Source organism: Carassius auratus, chromosome 2 (genome assembly GCF_003368295.1).
Source record: "Carassius auratus strain Wakin chromosome 2, ASM336829v1, whole genome shotgun sequence".
Taxonomy (NCBI): domain Eukaryota; kingdom Metazoa; phylum Chordata; class Actinopteri; order Cypriniformes; family Cyprinidae; genus Carassius; species Carassius auratus.
In genome coordinates this window covers 1,750,880-1,775,348 of record NC_039244.1, presented here as the reverse complement: position 1 = coordinate 1,775,348, position 24,469 = coordinate 1,750,880, and the positions used below count along the sequence as shown (strand labels likewise).

The 24,469-nt window shown below is 31.7% G+C and overlaps 2 protein-coding genes across 4 annotated transcripts in view; both read left to right on the top strand.

The window, feature by feature from the left end:
- LOC113112071 (transcription factor E2-alpha) overlaps window positions 1-22,624 on the top strand; it is a 37,210-nt gene extending 14,586 nt beyond the window's left edge. Inside the window, exons 6-20 of one of the 2 annotated variants that reach the window (XM_026277465.1) lie at window positions 30-61; window positions 146-254; window positions 1,548-1,606; window positions 4,779-4,869; window positions 5,823-5,923; window positions 7,238-7,382; window positions 7,478-7,539; window positions 8,640-8,712; window positions 8,855-8,919; window positions 9,787-9,939; window positions 11,213-11,324; window positions 11,660-11,786; window positions 17,314-17,543; window positions 18,276-18,395; window positions 19,940-22,624. In XM_026277465.1, the coding sequence (XP_026133250.1) occupies window positions 30-61; window positions 146-254; window positions 1,548-1,606; window positions 4,779-4,869; window positions 5,823-5,923; window positions 7,238-7,382; window positions 7,478-7,539; window positions 8,640-8,712; window positions 8,855-8,919; window positions 9,787-9,939; window positions 11,213-11,324; window positions 11,660-11,786; window positions 17,314-17,543; window positions 18,276-18,388 (1,472 nt within the window). In that variant the 3' untranslated portion in view covers window positions 18,389-18,395; window positions 19,940-22,624. Of the gene's footprint in view, window positions 1-29; window positions 62-145; window positions 255-1,547; window positions 1,607-4,778; window positions 4,870-5,822; window positions 5,924-7,237; window positions 7,383-7,477; window positions 7,540-8,639; window positions 8,713-8,854; window positions 8,920-9,786; window positions 9,940-11,212; window positions 11,325-11,659; window positions 11,787-12,782; window positions 13,022-17,313; window positions 17,544-18,275; window positions 18,396-19,939 lie in introns of both variants that reach the window. The other variant, XM_026277455.1, reaches the window with a different exon arrangement.
- LOC113112126 (ceramide synthase 2-like) overlaps window positions 1-24,469 on the top strand; it is a 371,308-nt gene that overhangs the window by 246,377 nt on the left and 100,462 nt on the right. The window lies entirely within an intron of this gene.

The window sequence follows — 24,469 nt, the reverse complement described above, 5'->3', positions numbered from 1 at the left end:
TGTAAGAGTTTCTGGTGTTTGTTCTGCAGGGAAATCTGAGCGAGGATACCCCGTCACACAGGTAAGGAACTGATTTTAGTAGTTGAGTGGTGTTGGTTTCCTCCTGGAGTCTGTCTTCACTGAACTCTGTGTTATCTGTGTTTAGCCGCAGCTCATGAGCGCTGATATTAGCGATGGTCTTTCTCCTCCGGGAATGAAAGTCCCTTCTCAGTTCTACAGTCCTCATCGCCGGAGGGTCGCTGACTCCAGTTTAGGTGAGCACTGTGTGTATGACCTCAGTTAAACTGGATGATTGTATAAAACAGATTTCCTTGTTCAGTGTAGCCGAGAACCGCTCGCTTGGACTGAAAGAGATGCCTAATAAGTGCAAAATAAACCCTTGTTTTCCATGTATTGGAGAAATGCAGGAGTTTTTCACCTGATAACTCGAATAGCTACTTGTATAATAAATACATAATTCTGAAGTGAGTAATTATGTTGGGGATTGCATATATATATATAAAAATGTGTAATTATTTAAATAAATAAATAGACTAAGAGAACACAGAAAATACGAAATTAAAATCTATTGTAAATATAAACAAAAAAGTAACAGTATTTCAAATTTACTATAATAGCATTGACACACACACGCACATACATATATATATATATTTACATATATATATTAACATATTGAATTGGTCAATCAAAATATATTTTTCTGCTTTAAAAAAAAAATAAATATAAATAAATAGTTTTTTATATTTTTTTAAAGGCAGAAAATATATTTTGATTCAATATAAAAAATATATATTTTATGGATTTAATATATTTTAATTTAGTATTTTCTGTGTTCTCTTAGTTTGTTTATTTAAATAATTAAATGCATATACATTTATATTCTTTATTTATCTAAACTATAGTTTTAGTAGTTCTCATTTTTGTCCTTGTGTTTTTAGTTATATTTTATTAGTTTGTCTAATTTTAGTTTTTTGGTAAACTAAACAAAAATGAAAATATTGCTAAAATAAGTTGAATTAATAGTATATTGAAATGATTTTTATATATTTTTAGAATTATAGTTGTCTGTTTTCACTTTAATTTGAACGTTTTAGTACTTCTGTATTTGTTTTGATACTTTAAACGAAAATGACAAGTAAAATAAGTTTAAGTATATTTTTATTTAAATATAAAAATTCAATTCTAATATTTACATCTTAATTTCTTTATTTTCAAATGGTACACCACTGAGCTTTTTTTCCGACCGCTTTAGTGATTTTATTCACAGTAAATGACCGCATTTCTCTCACTAGCAGCCAATATCACAATATGGGAGATATCTCAATATCTCATGTGTGTGTTATTGTTTCAAGGGTTTATTTTGTGCTCTTTTCCCTCATGCATGAAGCTTTTGTGTGTGACGACATGGAGTCACTATTGAAAATGTGTGTGGTTTTTGAAAAGCATGAGGTGTCTTGGTGTGCATCTGCCTGTCAATCATGTCGACTGATCACCTTAAGTATAAATCAGCATTTAAAAGGCTTACAAAAAGGCTTTTGTTTCAGATCCACTGCCCAAGAAGATCCGGAAGGTTCCTTCTGGCCTGCCGTCATCTGTGTCTTCGGTGAGTGTTGACGTGCCCTCATTAGTGTCTAAGCCCGGATTATCATGCCACGTGAAGTCAGTCTGACCCAAAACACACACACACACACGTGCACTTCCTGTAGGGCTCATGTCACATATTACATGCATACTGTAGCGTGCACAGATTCTCTTTCTCTCTTATGGGTGCATTTGCCGTGTATGCAGTCGTGCATTCATGCTCGAATGCAGTCATAACACCCTTCCTTTTTTAAAATCCATGCATGGACAAAGCACTCATCTACTAAATACCCACGAGGCCTTGGAGGGTTGCCGTGGGCAATAGTGCATGTTCTACTTCCTGTGTCTTTTCCTGTTTGAAGCAGGGCTGCTGAATTCATTCCTTTTCGTTTTCAATGCATAGTGAAATGTAAGACTTAACATATTACTCTCGTCTAGTAAAAATATAACGTGATTTTTTTAATACTTGAGTCTTCGTAGGCCTAGTTCATAGTTTTTGAGCAATGCAATATGATTTACTATTATTATTATTAATGTGGAGAACGCAGATCATAAAGCATGCAACCATACATGATGTTAATTTAGATTTAAATGTCTGAATTTCACCATGTGTACAATTTTTGATTGAATTTAGTGAATATTGTGTGGAAATGTATAGTAGTAATTAGTTGCACTGGGCAAAATTGAATTGCGAGAGAAAAAAAACCCAGATAAGACATTTCATTATTACATAAAAAAAAATTGTATGCATTAAAACAAGTTTTTTTTTTTTTTTAGCGGCTTATATAATGCAATTAATATCAAGCATGTAAAACATGCGCAAAGAGCATTTGTAAATGTATAGTGCATTTTCCACATGTTTTGGTTCACTTTAAATGTTATTTTTTATTATTTAGTATTTTTATAATTAGTTTTTCTATATGCATGTTTTTAATTCCTGTTCTGAATAATGGTTTATTTAAAGTATTTGTTTTGGAGTGAGAGAAATTAAAATACATTTTATAATGTTTATAATAACATTTACTACATATATTTTTTTTTATGTAATAATAATAATAATGACTTTTTTTTTTTACCTATGCTATTTTTACATGGTGCAAATTATTTCCAAATTAAACAATATGCATTCAATAAAAATTATATGAATATTTAACAATATTTACTAATTTCACTCACAGTATTTTAAAAAACAGCAAATGGACATGGTTATTAAATGAATATATAGTTTTTTTTGTTTTAATAAAATAAATAAATGTTAGTTTTTATATTGTAATAAAGTAAATATATTTAGTTTATTTAATATAATTAAGCATATTTATTTTATTGTATATTGTTTTTATTTAAGTTAATGTGTATTTTATTTTAATAAGTTTTTTTTTCTTTTAATGGTTTTAATTTTAGTTTATTTTAATATTATAGATTATAAAATGTAGTTTTTCCTCCACATATATTTACAGAAACTTACAATAAAATGCCATTCACCGTAATAATAATTCATATACCAACAAAAAATAAAATAATTTAAAGTTGTTGTTTTTTTTAAGTTTCTCCTGGAAATAATTTTAGAATTTATCATCCATTAAATAAAAAAAATTCTATTGAACGGTTATTATTATATATTATATATATAAATACACACACACACACACACACTAGATATTAGATGACATTAAAAAGACTGGATTAAAAAATACTAATTAAATTGTAATTATAAATCTTTACATTTCTGCATAAACGCATGCATTTCTTTTGGATGACATTTTATCATCACAAAGGTTATTAGAAACATTAAAGCATGCATTTTATTTGCATTTAATATGCATTCTGTGTTTAAACATCGCTAAGATTGTGAACATTGGTGGTCTTGTCTCTGTGGCTCTCTTATAGTGCCTCTATTTTTACTCTCCCTGCCCTCATCTGTTCATCTGTTTCTCTTTCCTTTCATTTTTCCTCCTGGTTCTCTCCGTGTCTCCAGCTGTCTGTGCTGTTGGCTGCTCTCCAGGAACGGCCAGATGGCTCTGTAATTGAGAATGCATCGCTCGCTCTCTCTCTCCGTTTCTTTCTTTATTTCTTCCTTGTGTTCATGCATCTCCTTCGTTCTCTCGTCTTCTATTTCGCGTCGTTTATTTACACACATTTCACGTGGTTCTTTTCTTTGGATTTCTCCAGCATTGACATCAGATCGCTGGAGCGTGGCTTGTTTTTGACCCCTTTGTTGTGTTTAATTGGCTTGTAATTTGGTCGTATGTTCATTATATTAACACTTTTGCATGGCTAGACAGGCGTGCGTTGTTGTTTCTTTTGTTTTAGCGAATAACAAAATATAAAGTGTTTTCACATCGTGCCTTTGTGTGTAAAACTCAAGAGGTTCAAGCTAATGGTGGATCGCCTCAGCATCACAACTCACATTGAACTCTTTATAATAAAAAAAAAACTAAATGGGTTGGAGAATGCAACAAAATGCTAGATGAGTAATTTGGTAATTTCTTCTTGACTTAGGTGCAACAATTCATATTTTTTTTATTTTAAAAAAATATATATACACGTGTGTGTGTGTGTGTGTGTGTGTGTTACTATTTTATTAAAAATAAAATAAAAATCTGAAATAAAGGTAATATTTTATTATTATTATTTTTTTCTTAAAATTTTAACATTTGTAAACCTTTTATTACAATAATATATATTAAATAACATTTATAAATTATATTAAAATGGTAGCATTTTGTCATTTTTTTGTTTCCATTAATTTTTTTACAAAATACAGAAGTAGTGACAAACCACCTCACGTGACTAAAGCGGTGTAAAAATTTATATTTTTATAAAACTGTAACTATAAATATCATACAGACACAAAGATATTTAAGAATACAATTTTAAAATACAGTTTATTGGCTGGAAAAATATTTAAATGTATAAATATTTGTGATTTTTAATTTTTTAAATGCGTATATTAAAATATGTAAATAGCTAAAATGATGGTAACTGGTATTAAAATGTCAAAGTTATTTTGGGCACCGCTTTCATATTGGGGTCATTTATTTTGTACTTTCCCTTGAGTCAGCCTTTGTGTTTTTTTTATTTTTATGAATATTTCCTAATTTATAGCACATGCACACACAATGCAGCTAAAGCAGAAGTGGACGTTTCAGTGGACTCTGACCTGAATCCAAGCTTTGCTTTCTTCTGTGTGGCAGGTTTATCCCGGCTGTGAGGACTATAACCAGGATGGCTCCGGATACCCCGGATCCAAAGCTGCAAACCTTTATCCAGGCTCTTACTGGCAGGGTACGTTGGTAGTTTCTGTCCGAGTGATTTTTGGCAATAATAGTAATATTGTAAACCACACTGATCTTGATGCAATATTTATCACTTCATTTGCATCACTTAAAATAACTAATGACCTTTTGTTTTCCTGCTTTCTTGCTACACACATGTATTTTGTATAAACATTACATATTTATTATCTGTCTTGTATTCATTTAGTGGAAAACTATTAATCAGAATCGAATTTGCAATGATGCACATTTGGTCCAGATTGCACGTTTCAAATTTATATGAAAGAAAATGCATTTTTTGAGGTATAAATCCAATATAAAAAAGCTATAATTATTAAAAAAATCTGGTATTTTGTGGTCAAATATTTGTGCATCTTGAAACTAAACTTTTCCTTCATTGCTGTTTTATATCTTTTGCAGTAATTTGTTTGTTATTAGTAATATTGTGAATTTCACATTGCATTTATTTTATTTTTTAAGCCTTTTTTTAAATGCATTGCTTCATGCATTTTCAATACTTAATATTTATGTTTCATTTGTAAACTTATTTTTTTAATTAGATTTTTTTTTTACCAAATATTTTCTGTTTTAGCAGTAGACTTTAATAATGAACTTTGCAGTCATGCAAACTTAATATTTTTAGTTCATGCTCGAGCATATACATTAATATTGGGGTATATATTCAATATTAAAAAAGCTGTAAATATGAAATAAAACAGACATTTCGTTGTCCAAAATTTGTGCATCATGATACAATATTCTAGTTTTATGTTTTGCATTTCACTGTGGTCTTTTCTAATCACATAAAATAAGTAAAACTCAATATTTCATGTCTGTTTATTTGATAAGTGGGCGTGTAATAAGCAGAGTGATGCAATGTCAGTGTCTGCTTCTTTCGCAGTCATTTTACAGTTAATCTTTCCGCTGGTTTCTTTGGGATTACATGTTGATTTGGTTTCTCAGATGGGCTTCCGGATCATTGGGGACAGTCCAGCTATCCTCCGGTCATGAGTAACTCTCCTCACATCGGTCAGCAGGCTCCGTTCCCCTCCATAAACACACAGGTGAGCCCACGATTGAGAAAACTGGCTGATGTCTAAGAGATAATAACATTTTATTTTCATGCATTAAATGTCACAAAGTACTGTGATTAACTAAATCCTTCGGTTGTCACTTAAAGCATAAGATTAATACACTTAACACCTTTAAATATAAATTTCTTCGGTTGTGTAAAACAGAAACGTTTACTTTAATCCAAGACCATCACAGAAAGGGATGTGAATATTTAAATTATAAATATATAAAAGTTATAAAAAGGCATTGATGTTTGTTGAAGTTATTTATTTTTGTATCATTTTTATTTTTTATTTAAATATATCATTTTTAATTTCTAGATATAAGTTTAAAGCATAAAAAAATAATACTAATAATTAATAAATGGCTAAATTTAGAATATTGTCATATTTTTGGTATTTCAGGTCTCTTGTTATTGATGTGTCTAAAAGTCATTTATTTTTGGGGGAAATATTTAAATGCATAAAACAAATTCTCCCAAAATAAATGACTATTACACGCATCAATAATTTGTGTTTTAATATAAATTAATATATTTAAATATATACATTATTATACATGTTATATTTAAATATAAAAATGGATATTAAAACACACATTTTAAATATATTTACAAACCATATACAAATTTATATTAAAACAAATTATAAATATATTAATATACAATACTACAAATTTAGCCATCATTGTCATTTATGATAACTTCTCAGTTGTAAATATATTTATCATTTTTGTTTTAATATAATTTTTATGGTTTGTAAATGTGTTTTAATATAAATGTTTATATTTAAGTATAATATATATATATATATATATATATATATATATATATATATATATATATATAAAATCATATAAATTGTTATATAAAGTTTTTAATTTAAAAAAAATATTTTAAATATTTATAAACCGTTTTAATATAATGGTTTGTTTGAAAATACATTTTATATATATATATATATATATATATATATATATATATATATATATATAGATAGATATAGATATAGATAGATTGCAGACGAGCAGGCATTTATTTAATAATTGCAGCATGCTTAGTTGTGTCTGATCGGTCATGATCTCAGATTCATCGGGTTAAAAATAAGTCCTGGAGACCTCATCGAGATGTTTTTTTTTTTCCTTTCTGATGAGCCAGTGACCACAGAAAAAATGCATTTAATTACCACAGACCTCGATGTGGAAAAGCAGTGGAACATTCCTGATGTTGAACCTGCTCTCAATAGATACAAGAAGAGGTTTGCCACGTGCTGCTGAATAATTGCATGTCTGTGTGTCATCCGCAGAAGCGCCAGCCTTTGCCCCTTTCACCGCAGAACTACCCTCTGCACGGGAGCGAGGTCAACTTACCCACCAGCTTCCACCCGGCCTCGGCTGGATACGGCGTTCCCAACCACACACCGCCCCTCAGCTCCTCCGAGAGCATCATGGGTAAGAGTCCTGTGTCCACCCTGTGACCTGCTCTCGCTTCAGTGCGTCTGAGTAACTCACATTCACCTGTAAACTTGATCTTCACTCTCTGATAGCGGTCAGCAGAGCTGGAAACCCAGGCAGCTCCGGCGCGGAGATCGGGAAAGCTCTCGCTTCGGTGAGTTTGGGGTTTTCCAGTGTGTCATCTACAGATTCATGCGATGAGAGAGGTTTGGAGTAACTAGAGGCTGATGTGGACGATCATTTAGTAATATGACTTAATTACACGTTTATTGAATTGTTTATTTAAAATTGTTTTGGTACTGCATGGATTTTTAGGGGAGATTTTTATTTGTGTTTTTTTTATTGGTTAATTATTGACTGGTTAATCAAATTTGCTTTTCAATTCTGAATTTAAGAATTGTCATTTTTTTATTAATAATAATTTGAAGTTGGCAGGGCCACACAGGAATGACAGAAAGAGGAATTTCCTGAATTGCAATTTTTCTGACTAAACATAAATTAATTGTAGTTTTTTATATATATATATATTTTGAATTATTTTTATTTTTCAGTTTTAAATTTTAGTTTTTTTACTTTGTTACATATTAAGAGATTTAATTAATTTAACGTTTTTTTTAATACATTTATTTTTATTTCAGTTTTAAAAAAAATGCAATTCAACTTAAATGGAAAAGAAAAATAATATTGCCTTGGCCCCTAACTGAAATTATTATTATTTTTATTTATTTATTTTTCAATTAAAGTCATTATTATTAAATACTATTACACATAAACAAATGTATTTATTTTATATATATTTATATTTATTATTTTTTTACACATTTTCTCAATCTCTAAATTTAATCCAAACCACTAATAGCATTGAGACAAATTTTTATGTTAATTTAATCGCGGCTCAAATTACAGCACAATGTTCATTACACTGTTTTGAGAACTTCATGAAAATAAATATTAACCGAAATAATTTTTTTTTGTTTATATAATGTTTTCTGGAGCCATAAAATCAAAGTTTACACACACTCAAATACATGCATGCATATATATACATATATAAATATATATACACTTATTTTTTCTGTATGTGGATATTGATTATAAATATCATGTGATTATTTCTGGAATTACTCCTGATCATTGTGGACAGTCTGGGTGATTCATACCGAAAAATGTATTAATAATAACACATACTGATAAACACAATTCCGTCTCTTACAGCTCAACCATTTACTGAATGTTGTCTCTTGTGCTCTGTAGATATATCCCTCTGACAATAACAGCTTCTCCTCGAGTCCCTCCACTCCTGTGGGCTCTCCTTCAAATGTTCCTGGTGGGTTTCCCGAGGCGTGCGTGTGTGTGTGTGTGTGTGTGTGTGTGTGTGTGTGTGTGTGTGTGTGTGAGAACGGCCCTGTAGTGCCATCTGCTGTCCGCTCCGCACCGAGGCTGTGTTGACGTCTGTGTTTGTGTTTCAGCTTCTGCATCTCAGTGGCCCAAAGGCTCTTCTCAGCCCAGTTTTGAGCCCGGACTGCAGGCTGCGGTACGTTCCTCTTCATCACCTAGAGATTAAAAAACATTTCACCTGGAGATTTAGCTGTGAGCTGTGTTGCATGTGATGTATGCAGTACACGCATAGAGACTTCTAATTTATCTTGTAGTATTTTGCTGCATTTAACAAATTAGGTTTCACTTTACGGTTCCAGATGTAAGAACGGTTATTATACACTTAAACATCCATTAATGATGATGATGATGATGATAACTAACATATATATGAAATCAGTATGAACATCATACAAAATCACTATATTTATGATAATTTATTTTATTTTATTTAATCAACTATTACTTATTGGTTGCACATTGCTTCAATATATTATACAAACAATACATTCAAATTTTGTTTATTTTTATTAAGTTCAATGTGTCTGGGTTATATAGTTCAACTAAGACTAAAACCGGTAAAAAAAAATATTTTCATGACTTTGTAATGAACATTTAAAGAAAATAAAATGTTTTATTTTAATTATTTCATCTACTTTGCATGGCAGCTGAATTAAAAATCCATGAAAACGAGACAATCTGCTAAATACACCAACTTTGAAATATAGAAATAAAACATATAAATAAAATCTATGAAAGAATCTAATCTGAACAGCAAATGTAACATTTGTTTTAAAGGCTAAATGATGGTTTTGACAGTTTTTGAACAAAGTTATAGAAATGTCCAATCAGCTGATAAAAATGTATTTTACATTTAAAAAAAAAACCTAATAGGCATAAATCACATTTTTTCCTCTATTATCTCTGTTTGGCTCACAGAAATAACATCTTCGTTGCAAGTCTCTGTTGCATATGGTGTCATTGTGCATTTGATAAACTTTGAGTAATCTGTGTTTTTCTGCAGAATAAGATGGATGACCGTCTGGGTGAAGCGCTGCATGTGTTGAGGAATCATGCAGTGGGCGCAGACATGCACAGTTTACTGAGCGGACATCCAGCTGGAGCTCTGGGCTCCATCAGCCAGGCCTTCGGGCTCATCAGCCGTCTGCCCGGACTGGTGAGTGTTTGTTAACATGCCTCTGTCTCCAGCCTTTGTGAGATGCCTGCTTAGGGCACGATGAAATCTGCTTGATTTCTTTTTCGCTAATTTGTTTTAATTGCTAAAAAACATTTTGGTAATCATGTCATGTTTAATCAATGAAATCATGAAAAATATTTGTTTTTTACAAGCTTTACAAAAATTACAAATACCCTTTGAAAAGTTTTACAAAAAATACATTTTAGGGGCCCTATGAAAGCAGTTTTATTTTTTCGCTTTTTTTGTTTACATTGCTAAATTAAATTTTAGTAATCAAATCATGTTTAATCAATGAAATCATGAAACTTATACTTTACAAAAATTGCAAATGCCTTTTGAAAAGTATTAAAAGTTTTACAAAAAATACATTTTAGGGGCTTTATGAAAGCAGTTTTATTTTTTCACAATATTTTTTTAATTGCTAAATTTAATTTTAGTAGTCAAATCATGTTTAATCAATGAAATCATGAAATTTATACTTAAAAACTATTTTTACAAGCTTTGGAAGCATTAAACGTTTTAAAAAGCATTAAATTAACAAAAATACATTTTAGGGGCAATACATTTTGTCATGAATTGCTAAATTTAATTATAGTAATCAATGAAATCATGAAACTTACACTTAAACATATATAATTAAACAATTTTTTTTTTAAAGTTTTACAAAAATTTTAAATACATTTGAAAGCATTAAAAATTTTACAAAGCATTAAAAGTTTTACAAAAAACATTTTTTTAGGGCCCTATGACAGCAGGTTTTTTTTTCACCTTTTTTTACAATTGCTAAATACAATTTTCGTAATCTAAGCATTTTTAAGTAGAGTTTTTTTCCACTAATTCGCTTTCAAAACATTTTGAAGATATACAATTATTTTAATAATCCTCAAGGATGTGTAGTAATTTGAATTCATAATACTTTAACAATTTAATAATTTATAAATAAATAAAATAAACAAATAACAATAAATAGTGCCCTAAGAATTTATGCTTTATTTTTTCAGCGTTGTCATTTTAAATTTTTCTGGATTGTGTTTTGTGATTTGTATACATATTAATCAAAAACAGTGTTAATCAAATTAATTGTTAACTTTGTAACAATAATTGAAATGGGTGCATTAAACATTTCTCTAAATTAGTTTAAGACTGTCAAAACAATTAACTGCCATCAAAACTCATTTTAAATTTGCTGTTCAGCAAGAGAAAATATAATGACAACAAATATTTATTGATTATTTTACCGTCTTTTCTCTAGATGTCAAATCACAGTGATGACGCCGCAGGCTTGCCACAGTCCAGTGCTCTTCTGCAGGGACACCACGCCCCCCATCAGGCTCCGCCCACTTCCCAGTCCGACACCTTTACCAGTCAGTACTGCTTTTTAAATTATAATTGATTGAGATTCATGAATGATGTGGTTATTGTTTGATGCATGCTTTCTGACACCGACATGGTGTTAGAAACGATGAGTTCATGGCTTCGATCTCAGGGGATGCATGAACCAATAAAATGCATACCTTTAAATGCAATGCAAGTCGCTTTGGATAAAAGCATTTTCCAAACGCATGAATGTACATTCATAAGTCTAATTTAAACATCCAAAAATCAAACTCTTCACCTTTAAAATGGTTTCACAGTGCTGTTGTCGCACAGCGTGATCAGCATTTTTTGTTGCTAATCTCATCTTGTTTTTGTTTGTCAGGTCTTTCTCTGCCTCGTTCCTCCAGCTCTGAAATAAAGCGAGAGGATAAGGAAGATGATGAGAACCTGTCTATTGGAGATAAATCAGAGGACGAGAAGAAAGACGGAAAAAGCCGCACGAGAACAAGGTACCTGCCGCCCAGCAAACCCCCATTTAGTTCCAGGAGAAATAAACAAAGTACAAGTCAAAAGTTTGAAATAATTAAGTAAATTAAAATGTTTTTGGAAGAATCTCTTCTGCTCATCAAGGCTGCATTATTTAATTATAAATATAGTAAAAGAGTGGAATTTTTTTAACATTTAATGTCTTTTTTGTGTGAATTTGTTAAAGTGTAATGTATTTCTGTGATGCTCCGCTGTATTTTCAGCATCATTCCTCCAGTCTTCAGTGTCACATGATCTTCAGAAATCAGAATAATATGATGATTTACTGCTCAAGAAACATTTCTGATTATTAGCAATGTTGCACACAGTTGTGCTGCACGATATTTCTGTGGAAACTGATACATTTTATTTTTCACGATTCTTTTAACAAAGTTCAGAAGAAAGCATTATAAATGTCTTTACGGTCACTTTTAACCAATTTGCTGTGTCCTTGATGAATAAAAGTGTCTTAAGTTATGCCAAACCTTTGAATAATAGTGCATCATGATTTCTACAAAAATAATAAGCATGTTTCTTGAGCAGCAAATCATCATATTAAAATGATTTCTGAAGGATTGTGATACTGAAGACTGGAGGAATGATGCTGAAAATACAGCTGTGCATCGCAGAAATAAACAGCATTTTACAATATGTTCACACTGAAAACAGCTGTATTTGTGAGAATTCACAATATTAAAGCTTTTATTTACTGTATTTTTGGTCCAAATAAATTCAGCCTTGGTGAACAGAAAATACTACTTTCAAAAACACAAAAAAATAAAATTCTAAACGTTTGATTGCTAGTTAAAGGTTGCAGATGATAGAGTTGCATCTGTAAACATTCGATATACTCAACGTTCCCAGCTTCTGATTGGTCCATTGTAAAACATTGACGTGAGGTACGCGTCGTTCCCTGTCAGTGTGCCTTGATTGTTTTGCATGTAACCCCTCTCAACCCTTTGTTCCTCTGACCCATGAAGTCAAGATGACGAAGAAGATGATGAGGATTTGCCGGTTGAGGTGAAGGCGGAGCGGGAGAGAGAGCGGCGCGTGGCCAATAACGTCCGTGAGCGTTTGCGTGTGCGTGACATCAACGAGGCCTTCAAAGAGCTGGGCCGCATGTGCCAGATGCACATGAACAATGAGAAACCCCAGACCAAACTGCTCGTCCTTCACCAGGCCGTAAACGTTATTCTCAACCTGGAGCAGCAAGTGCGAGGTCAGTGTGTGCGGCTGACCTCCGATCAGTGCTCAGGCACGAGATCTCAGACACCGCGGAGATCCATTTGTGGTCGGGACACCTGAATGGGTCGCAAGGGGTGGAGGATGGATTAATTGATTAGAGATATTAAATGCTTGATTGATAAATGCATATGCATTGAATGCATAGCATTCTGTGTTCAATACAAGTTAGATTATTAAGGCAAGACACTTCAAACAAAAATGCACTGGTTAGTTTTGAGATTTTGGGCTTTTTTGTTATTCATAATGTGTTTCAGACTAGCGAAAAGAAAACAACTAAAATATATGAGATTTATTTTATCTATTTGCGTCTGTAGATTTTAATTACAAAACATATTAAAGTTTTTTCTCCACTTCAGCAGCACTTACAAACACCAAAACTTAGGGTTTTATTTCTCTCTATATTCTGAAGGTTTTTACTGAGGGGTTTTTTGATGTATCATTCACAATGATTTATATAACCTTTTTTCCCTAAAATATGGCGAAAAAGCATTTTTTAAAGCTAGAAGTATTTTTTCCTCCACTTCAGTAACACTTACAGACACCAAAACTTAGGGTTTTATTCCTCTCTTTATTCTGAAGGTTTTTACTGAAGGATTTGTTCATATGTCATTCACAATTAATTCTAGAACATTTTTTCCTAAAATATGGCGAAAAAGCATTTTTTGTAAGCTATAAGTATTTTTTCTCCACTTCAGTAACACTTACAAACACCAAAACTTAGGGTCTTATTCCTCTCTATATTCTGAAGGTTTTAACTGAGGGTTTTTTCCATGTATCATTCACAATGATTTATATAACATTTTTTTCCCTCTAAAATATGGTGAAAAAGTATTTTTTTAAAGCTATAAGTATGTTTTCCTCCACTTCAGTAACATGTACAAACACCAAAACTTAGGGTTTTATTCCTCTCATTATTCTTTAGTTTTTTTTTACTGAGAATTTTGTTCATGTATCGTTCACAATCATTTATGTAACATTTTATTCTTAAAATATGGCGAAAAAGCTTTTTGAAGTTTTTTTCCTCAACTTCAGCAGCACTAACAAACACCAAAACTTAGGGTTTTATTCGTCTCGTTATTCTGAAGGTTTTTACTGAGGGGTTTATGTCATTCACATTGATTTATTCCTCATTGATTTTATTCCTAAAAACGTGGCTAAATTGTGTTTTCTTTCTGTCTGTTAACAGTATTTTCTAATTTATGGAGTAATAAAAAGAGAAATCCAAAATCCCCTCTGTATTAACCTTTAATTCTAATATGTCAACAAAATCAAACAAATTTTGAACCTGGCTTTATCCATTGTTCAGGAAAATGTATGCAAAATTAACTAGATAATACTTCATTTTCATATTTAAACAACAGAAAATGTGATATAATTAATCAACTGAGGATGTATAGTGAAATCTATTAGTTCATTGTTTAACCCCATTCACATGTGGTGTCTTGCCTTAAAATACGCCCTAAAAACAGCCTAGCAACAAACTGGCAACCAGCCAAGTTATTAAAATTGATCTTGGTAGTAGTTCTTTTGAGATACGTTATGCAGTATGTTACGTTAGTTTCCATCCTCCCTGCAGCCCACACAGGTGTCTGTTAAGGGTGATTGTGGGACTATCTGCACTTTCTGTAACTGTGCATGTGTTTCTGTCTGTCATTTCATGTTTAGCACTCATCCCTTCCTGTTTTCTGTTTATCTCACCTGCTTGCAAGATTCATGCAACTAACACACTCAAATTAAAGCTAGATGGGGTAGTTAAATGAATAAATGTGAATTGTCATTTACTCACTCTAGGAACGTTTTGAAAAATGTTAGTGCTCACACAATGACTGTCATCCCCCAAAAAAAGCAGCATGAAAGTGGTCCAAATGACTTGTGTGCACTATATTCTTCTTTTGATGTCACTTGAGAAACAGATCTGAATTTAAGTCTGTGTTCGCTAAAGAAACAATTGTGGTGTCATTGATGTCAAACTTGAGAGGTGCAAACTAGAGTTATTTAATCTTTTTTGTATGCTATTATAGTTTTTATTATTTTATATGGTTTAAAAATTGTTTTCATTGTGTGTTTGTGTGTGTATATAATTTGTATATTTTTTTATTTATAGTAATTTTACTATTACTGTTTAGGTTTAGTTTATTTTTATTTTTTTAGTTCATTTTCAGTTTTTATTTCCAGTTAGTAATTATAACACATTTAATTTAGTTGCCTAGGATGTTTTAAATTTTTATAAGCTTCGTTTCAATTAACACAGTTTTTTTCTTAGTTTTAATTTGTTATATCTTGAATAAATACATGCACAGATGAGACTTTCAGTGAATAAGGGTTTAAGTATAAGTCATTTCCTCACACAACATGAAACCGTGACGTCAGAAGACTTGAAATATAGTGCATTAGTCATATGGACTATTATTATAACACTTCATGGTGCTTTTATTTTTTGGAGTTGACAGTTGCACTTGTGCCCATTTCCACAAAAGAAGCTCATGACGCATGAGGGTTCAGTAAATAATGGCATTTTGATTATTCTTTAAGAATAGTATGAATGCAGCCGCCCATAAAGCATAATGCATGAAAACATCCTGATTTCCACAGTGGAGATCATCTAGATGCTTCTGTTTGTCTTTCCACTTGTTCAGTCCTTTTAAAATCTGCCTTCATACAACTTCTAAAAACCTTTACTTCCATTTTGACTGTTGCATGTCTTTAACCCCTCCGGTCTGCTGAGAAAATGCTTTTTCCGCAGGCTTTAACCCCGCAGATTAGAAGAGACGGACTTGTTCTTTTGTGTTTCCTTCTTAATGTTTTAATGGCTTCGGTTTGTAATGGTCTGATTAATGCTTGCATGTCATGTTTAACCCTCTGTTTGCCAAATTGTTTTTCTTTTTACCCATCTCTCCATCTTTTCTCAAGCCCTTTTCTTTGCAGATGGCCGCAGTGGTTTTTAGTCTCATGCTGCATAAATGCATCTCAGCCGCGGGATGCGTTTACAATGAGACAGTCGCATTCACCTCATCCTGTCTTCTGTCTGGCTCTCTCAGTGGCAGTGTGTGTTTTGTTCGGTTCTTGGCAGAAGTCTTGGCAGACTTGGTATCTCTCTCATCTTGCTGTCCTCTCGTCTTGCGCTCTTTCGCTCCGCGGCAGATCCCACAGGCCTCCTGAAAGCCACTGGCATTATAACGCGTATCGACGTGTCTTAATTGAAGTTGCATGTCGGGTCACAATTAATGAAAGATTCTCTGGATCGGTCACGTCCCGTTCTCCTCTCCGCTCCGCCACTGGATCCATCTCTGCATCCCTCGTTTAAATAGAATCCGTGCAGTTTTAATCGCACACTTCCAGTTGGTCTCGAATTTAAAATGCAGCATTTGTTTCTGCTTTTGAAATCTTAAATATTTGTCAATTGTTTAACTTGTAAAGTTCTGCAGGAAATTTATTAGGGCATGTTAAAATTGTGGTAATTATCTTTGGTGAAAAAATAAATTATATATATATATATATATATATATATATATATATTTCAGTATAATATTTTAATTGAATGAAACTATTTTTATATTAACAAATTTTCAGATTTATACAAAACAATAGAAATATTATATTAATTTAATAAAACAAAATTACGATATATAAAGTAATATTTATTATTCCATTAAAATTATAATTTGTATAGTTATGCAAAATAAAATAACATGAAAGATTATGATGTCATAGTTATAATATGTATTATAGTAAGATATTATATTGTAATAAAAATACATGATCTATTTAATTTTAATAAAATTATATGTAATATAATAATTTAGCATGTTAAGTATTGTAAATTTTGTATTATATAATTTGGATCTAAACTTATAATTATTTATAATTATAATATGTGATATATGACAATTAATAAAACTATAATAAAATTAATATAACATTCTTAATGTTAATTTATATAATTTACATTAAATTTATAAGTAAAATTATGATTTAAATAACTATATATGTTAAATGTAAAATACAAATGTATATACATTTATAAATATATATAAAAAATTGTTATAAATTGTATAAAAATCATAATTTTTATATAAATATACATGTGTGTAGATAAATATATAGATATGAAGAACAAATTTACTGCAATTTACAGATTCTGCATTAGTTGCAAGGTTCTTTTCAACTTAATGAAGTCGAAGCAGTTAATTTAGTTGTAGAATGGACTTAATGAGAGGCTGAATGAGTTAGCGAGGTGACTAACGAGCGCCTGGTCGCCTCTGTTAGCAGCGTGTCGGAGGAGTGTCTGACGGTGGAGGAGAAGGAGCAGCGCGAGCGCGAGCGACGCATGGCCAATAATGCTCGGGAGCGGGTGCGTGTGCGCGACATTAACGAAGCCTTCAGGGAGCTCGGCCGCATGTGTCAGCTGCACCTGAAGAGCGACAAGGCTCAGACTAAACTCATCATCCTCCAGCAGGCCGTGCAGGTCATCCTGGGCCTGGAGAGACAGGTGCGAGGTAGGACCAACCCCTGTGAACCACGCCGTCCAGTCGAGAAACACACACCGCCGCCGCTGCTGAGAGCCACGTCTCTTTCCTCGCTTTGACTGCCGCTCGCTGTGTTTGTGTGATGCTAATCTGTGTGTGTCTGCTAACCTTTAGCATCTCTTTGCACATGATCTGCCTCGTTAACGTGATTTACACAAGTAGCGACATTTGCTCATTTTAACATTCATAGCAATCCTCAGTTATGGTTTGAGCTGATTGATTATGATTGAAACCACCAAATATTTTAAGATTAATCTAAAAAAACATGTATTAATCATATTTCAACCCAAAAACAAAAACAGCGACAACAAGGTATTATCACAGTACATGTACAAAAACGATATTACCATAGTGAGCAATGGGATAAGATCAAGTATTGTAATACTACCGTATCGTTTTTGAATAAATTTTTCAATTTCATAATATATAATAATACAATGTATAAAAAATAGAATAAAATGTAGTATACAGTTTAAGTATGTCTAATGCATCACATTGCGGTATATTTAATATTTTTCAGTCCAGTAATTTTCTTTTTGGGATGAATTATGACCCTGATCAGGTTTTGTTCTAGTAACTCAAGTAAATCACGTTGTGCTTTCTTCCTCCCACATGCTCTTATCATTATACATGTGTGAATGTTTGAGGAGCTTCTCACAGTAAATGCTCAGACTGATATCTGATCTGTTGCTGTTTGTTCAGAGCGTAATCTGAACCCGAAGGCCGCGTGTCTGAAGAGGAGAGAGGAGGAGAAGGTGACAGGAGAGCCGCAAATGCTGACCGGTCTGGGTGGAGACGGACACGGACATATCTAACATTCAGGTGAGCTTCACTTCTGGGATTATGATACAGTTGAATATATTCACGTTGGATTCATGCATATGGCAGATGCTTTTATCCAGAGTGAGTGAGTTGCATTGTATTAACAGTATAAATTTGATTAGTTTATGTATTCCCTGTAAATCAAACAATTTTTTTTCCCCGTTTGGGGCTGAGTGCTATGAAACTAGATTAGTTATTCCTTAAATTTTCGTTTGTTTAGTTCCAAATTTATTTTATTTAAATTATTATAATGTAAAAATTAAAACTGAAACTTGCATATCTTAACTAAAATTGCTTTAATTTTACAATTTTAAAGTTAAACCAAAAAAATTACATTGCCCTTTGAAATCAATTTTTAAAAAATTCCCTCAAATTCCCTTTTTTCCCCCAAAATTAATTATTTTTTTGTTTTATTTATTCTGGATTCCATTTTTTCTTTTTTTCTTTTTATTATTTTTTCTGTGGTTAAATTTACATTTTATTAATCCAAAAGCATGTCTAATTAATTAAAAACATGAGACTTACATAATTTAACAAATCTAAGATGACGAGATAAAAGTTTTGGAATTTTGGGAAGTCAGAATTCCAAAAGCCTAAATATTTGGAGAAAGTCAAAATTACAAGAATAAGGTCAAAATATTTTTTGAAAAGTTGTAAAAAATGTAAAGAAAAATGTCTAAATATTTTGAGAAGTCAAATTTTTGCGAATAGCCAAAATATTTTGAGAAAAAAGACAATTGCGTGAATAAGGTCAAAATATTTTGAGAAAACGTCTAAATTATTTTAGACAAAATATTTTGAGAAAGTCAATATTATGCAGAGACAAAATATATTGCGAAAAATAAAATAAAATTTATGCGAATAGAAAAAAAATGAGTAAAGACAATTGCGTAAACAAGGTCAATATTTTGAGAAAAAATACAAAATTGCGTGAATAGTCAAAATATTTTGAGAAATAGGACAAATTATGAGAAAAATCTATATTTTGAGAACATCAATTACTCAAATAGATTTTTGAGTCAATATTATGTGAATAGACAAAATATTTAGATAAAAGTAAAATTTACATTAATAGACAAAATTGCGTGAATAAGGTTAAAATATTTTGAGAAAAAAGACAAAATTGTGTAAAGGTCGAAATATTTTGAGAATAAAGTCAAATTTTAATTACAAAATTAAAGTTCTATTTTCAGAATATAGTGTGCAATTCATAGAAATTCATAACACATTTTATTGAAAATCTTTTATGTAATGTAATCAAATGTATCCATTTTTTTGGCAAACAACTTGCTGTTTTACTGTTAAAATTAAAAAGTCTAATAAATTTTTTTTTTTTTTCTGAAGTTACATTTTGTGCTGAACCAAGGAAAAACTCTAGAATAGATTCATAGTTCATTGTTTCAGATTTCTTCATTGTTTCTGCAACAAATGTTGCAGTGCGACTGCTTTTGCTCTGAATGAATGAAAACCAGCTTCTCCATCTCGAACATCTTTGTAAACGTGTTTAGATGAGCGTCTATTGTTGTTTCTGTGTTTTTCCTCAGATCCTGATGTTAAGAAGCTCTCCGTCGACGTGGCCTTATCTTCCCGTTTTTGTTCCAGAGTCCACACAAACACACAAACACACACACACATTCGTGATTTATATATTATAAACAGATGTGTTGAAGACTCGCATACACACAGTAACTTCCTCCGAACACAGTATGTCCTCATCAACACTTGCGATCATGGACCATCGGTGGAAATCAGCGTCTGCGGCCCGGACGTCCTGCTGTTTGATGCTGGGATGTTAGATTTACAGTGTGCTGTTCTAGAGCACACAAACACACACACACACACATACACACACACACACACACACCCATGAGCCTTTGTATTCAACGCAAGGTCAAGCTCTGCCTCGGGAACAGATTCCTGTTTTCTTTGTAGTTCATGTATTCAAGTTTGGCTTTCTTTTGTACCGTTTTGTGTTTATGATGTAGAGAGAAATGTTCAGTTTTGATGCGCGATGTTTATGGTTCTGTTTGGGGATCGCCACTAATGTGTGAATCCCACAAAACCGCTCACATTTCACCTCTAAAAATAAAAGTTTTTTTTTTAAGGAATATAAAGCCTGTTTTATGGAACATTAAGATTTTTCAAAAATCTTTAAATTTTTATTGTAATGCAAAAAAAATTACATTTAAATGTAAATGATATATAATAATGCATTTATTGTGTGTCCTTTATGCTAATTTAAATTTATAGATTTTTTTTTTTTGCTGTATGACATCACATATATAACGATACAAAAATAAAAACTATAAACACTTGGACACATTAAGATAACGGTGAAAACTAAATTTTGTTATATAAAATATTATACTATTTTATTTTGAGGGGTTGATGTATCTGAACGTGTTTTTGTTTTTCACTAATATCTGCGTTCATCCAAAAGAAATGGAACGATTTTTTTATTTTATGGAAAATAAAGCCTGTTTTACAGAACATTAGGATTTTTCATTCTGATATTTTTATGGCAAACATAAAAAATTTCATTAAAAAAACGGAAATGTAAATTATTCATCAAGTGTTTAGTTTTTGTCATTTATTCTGATTTAAATTTAGTTCATCGTTACTTTTTTCTTTTTTTACGTTACATTTTAAGAATTTCAAAAACAATCGGATACCTTAAGGTAATAATTTTTTTTTTTTTAAATGCTTGCTTTTTTTTCACGAAAAATATTTTTTTTATATAAAATACAATGCAATTGTATTATTTTGACGGGGTGAAATATCTGAACGTGTTTTTGATTTTCACTCTACTATCCTAAAGAAATGGAAAAATATTTTTTTAATAGAAAATTAAGCCTGTTTTACAGAAACAAATTCTTATAACCCACACATTCGCCTCAAAATTCCATGATTTTTTTTTTTATGTAAACTATTCATTGAGTGTTTATTTTCTGTGTCATTTATTTTGATTACAATATTTTTTTACTGTATTTTACTGTATCACAAAAACACTCAAAAAAATGCATAAGTCATAATGATCCTAAAAGTAGGCTTTACTTCAATTTTTTTTCAGGTCAAGTATATTTTTAATTTATTTTTTAATTTATTTTATTTTTGGGGTGAAATATCTGACGGTGCTTTTATGGGATTCGCTATAAAAATATCTGCCATCATTCACCAGAGTACCAGAGCTTGTGTTTTTCATTGTGGATTTCTGAAGTATTGGAAAACGCTGGATGATATTTTCTTGTTTTTGTGTGTCTCTCATTTAGAAGTAACTTGTGTAATATCGTCGCGAACCGAACGACGCGTATGAACTGCAGAGAAAACCTCTCTATGCAGGTGTGTGACTGAGTCTGAGCATTTCAGCCATGTATTATCACACATTTCTGAGGCCATCTATCAGTTTGCTTTGGATTTAACGTAAGCTGGACTTTGAGTTTCACCCAATACGAACTCAATCTGACCACTCGAATAGTTAGTAGTTAACAGATTTATTAGCGTTGTGCTGTGCATTCGATCAACTTGATGTGTTGATTCATGAATTTGCTGCCACTTGTCAATATTTCTACATGAAGTAGAGAAAAATAGGGTCTTTACAAGCCGACCCAGAGTTGTTGTTTTTTTTTTTTTTTACTTCTTTTATAAAGTTCTGTTAAATGTTTGTGTTTACTTGTTTTAGTTATTATCTATGTTGATTTTAAATGTTAGATGCTGAAGTACGCCAGGAACAAATTGTGTTTCATATTTCTGTTGCAGTTCTATTACTGGAGAGCTTGGGTATAATTTGTGGTTTGGAGATGGCAGTTTTGCGTTTAACACACAGAAATGTTCCTTATTGTTTATAAGGTGAATAATCACTGTGCTCAAATGCAAAACCAACATTAGTGGTTTCATTCTTGATGATTGAAAGGAAACAGTTGGTTGAGTTTATCTATAGAGATCTTTTTCTTTTTCTTCGTTAGTACTAACATCGTCTTTTACACCTGAAAGATGATTATATTAATTATTCTCGTTTATGTATTGCAAAAATGTAAACTCTTAAAGTGCCTGCATCGTTTTGTTCAGTTTTATCCTGGAGTCAAGTCAGGTTTTTATTCAGACGTCACGTCTTGTGGCTTCAACTTGAGAATATTTTATAAATTCACATGAAGAGCGACGTGAGAATTCCAGATGTATGTTAACGTGAATTCTTGCTCCTCGGCAAATAAAGAACTTTCTTTGTAAACATGGATCTGTTTGTGTCAAGTCTGTTCGTCCAGCTTCTTGTGTCAAATCTTGTCTGATTGTGATCAAGTAAAGGTCAGAATAAGGTCAGTAATATCTCCAGATGAACTCTTACTGGACTGAAGCAGCTCAGCTTTACTTGATTCTCCATCAATTATGTTTTAGAGTCTCGAATCTGATCCTCAGGAGCTTTTGAGGAGTGTTTGTTTCCAGAAGCTTTACTTTCACTGTTCCTCAGCGGAGGAATGATCTTCACAAGCCTCCAGAACATCTCACATCTTCTGAGGAGCCTTGATTTCTTCAGCTCTCAATCAGTGTGTTATATGTGCATTTAAAAAAAAAATTTTTTTATATATTGTATGCTTTACAGGGTTAATGCGAATCAGAGATTAACTGATAGATTGGTCATTAGAAAAGACACACATTATGAACAAATTGCACTAAATAATAAATTAAAAAATATGCAAAAAATCAAAACACATAAATATGACCAAATAAAGTGCTTTATGTTCATGATACTGCACATGTTTAAATTTATTAGAGAATATGAGTGTTGGGTGAGAGTTAATCTGTAATCTGATTACTTTTCATGTGATTAGAAAAGTAACATATCTGAGTTACTTTTCCAAATAATTAACGACGAGACTGAATTCAGTTTCTTATTGACGATATACGTTCCACCTTAAAAAAAAAGCTATTCTTTGCATCTTATTCACGCTTAACTTAGGAACTTAAGTTTTCGCTCTCATCTCATTGTTATTTACATTTTAAATAGTCTATTGTTCGTTTCTGAAAAAGAGACACAAATAGAGACGGTTCCTAGACGGTTTTTTTTTTAAGGTGGAACGGATAGCGTCAATAAGAAGCTGAATTCAGTCTCGTGAAGTAACGCCAGTTCCTTTGTTTCTCATGTGTTGAATGACAGCTCTGTCCTCATATTGAGAGGAACCAGGAGTGTAGTTCTAGACTAAATATCCACATGCATTACTCATCACACTTGCGCAAAAACAGATTCAGCATTCCTCAAGATTACTTTTTAGGGAGTAATGCAATATTGCAATGCATTACTTTTAAAAGTAACCTACCCCAACACTGGAGGATACACAAAACTTTTAGAATGTGGCATATATATATATATATATATATATACATATAATTTAGCGTATTTTTATTATGTTCGTACGCATCTTCTTTGTGACGTGTTAATTTTACACCTTTAAGACAGAAATAAAAAAGACTTTATAGCACAATTTTAAAATAAAAATAAATACAATTTAAATAAATTATCTTATCGTACTTTATTATGTTCGTACACATCTTATTTGTGACGTGTCACTTTTAAACCTTAAGACAGAAATAAAAAAGTAGATTTTATAGCGCAATTTTAAAGTAAAATAAAATAAAAATAAATACAATTAAAATAAATTTATTTATCGCACTTTTAATATGGAGGCTTTTACTCTGTACCAGTCCCCCGGTAACGAACTTCTGCGCATGTCGCTGAGTTGATGACGCGTCATCCGCGGCTTCCTGTGCGTTTGTACTAGTTGTCCTCTCGACACACGTCTGATCATGTTGGGCAAAATAATTGGACAGAAATATGTGTCTGTTGCTAAAACATGGTAAGAACACGGTAAAACGTCGTACAGCAAAATAACCCTGATATTCAATAAATATTATGCGTTGTTTTTTATTAATAGTGTTGTCCTTGTGGCGACCTGCTAATGCTAACGAGCTCAGGTCACGCTAACACACTTTACTCTCGCGCTCTTCCGAGAGTTTTTCTGCTTTATAATGCATATATGATTTATTAAACCGTGTCATTTGTGACTATGAGTGTGGCAGCTAGT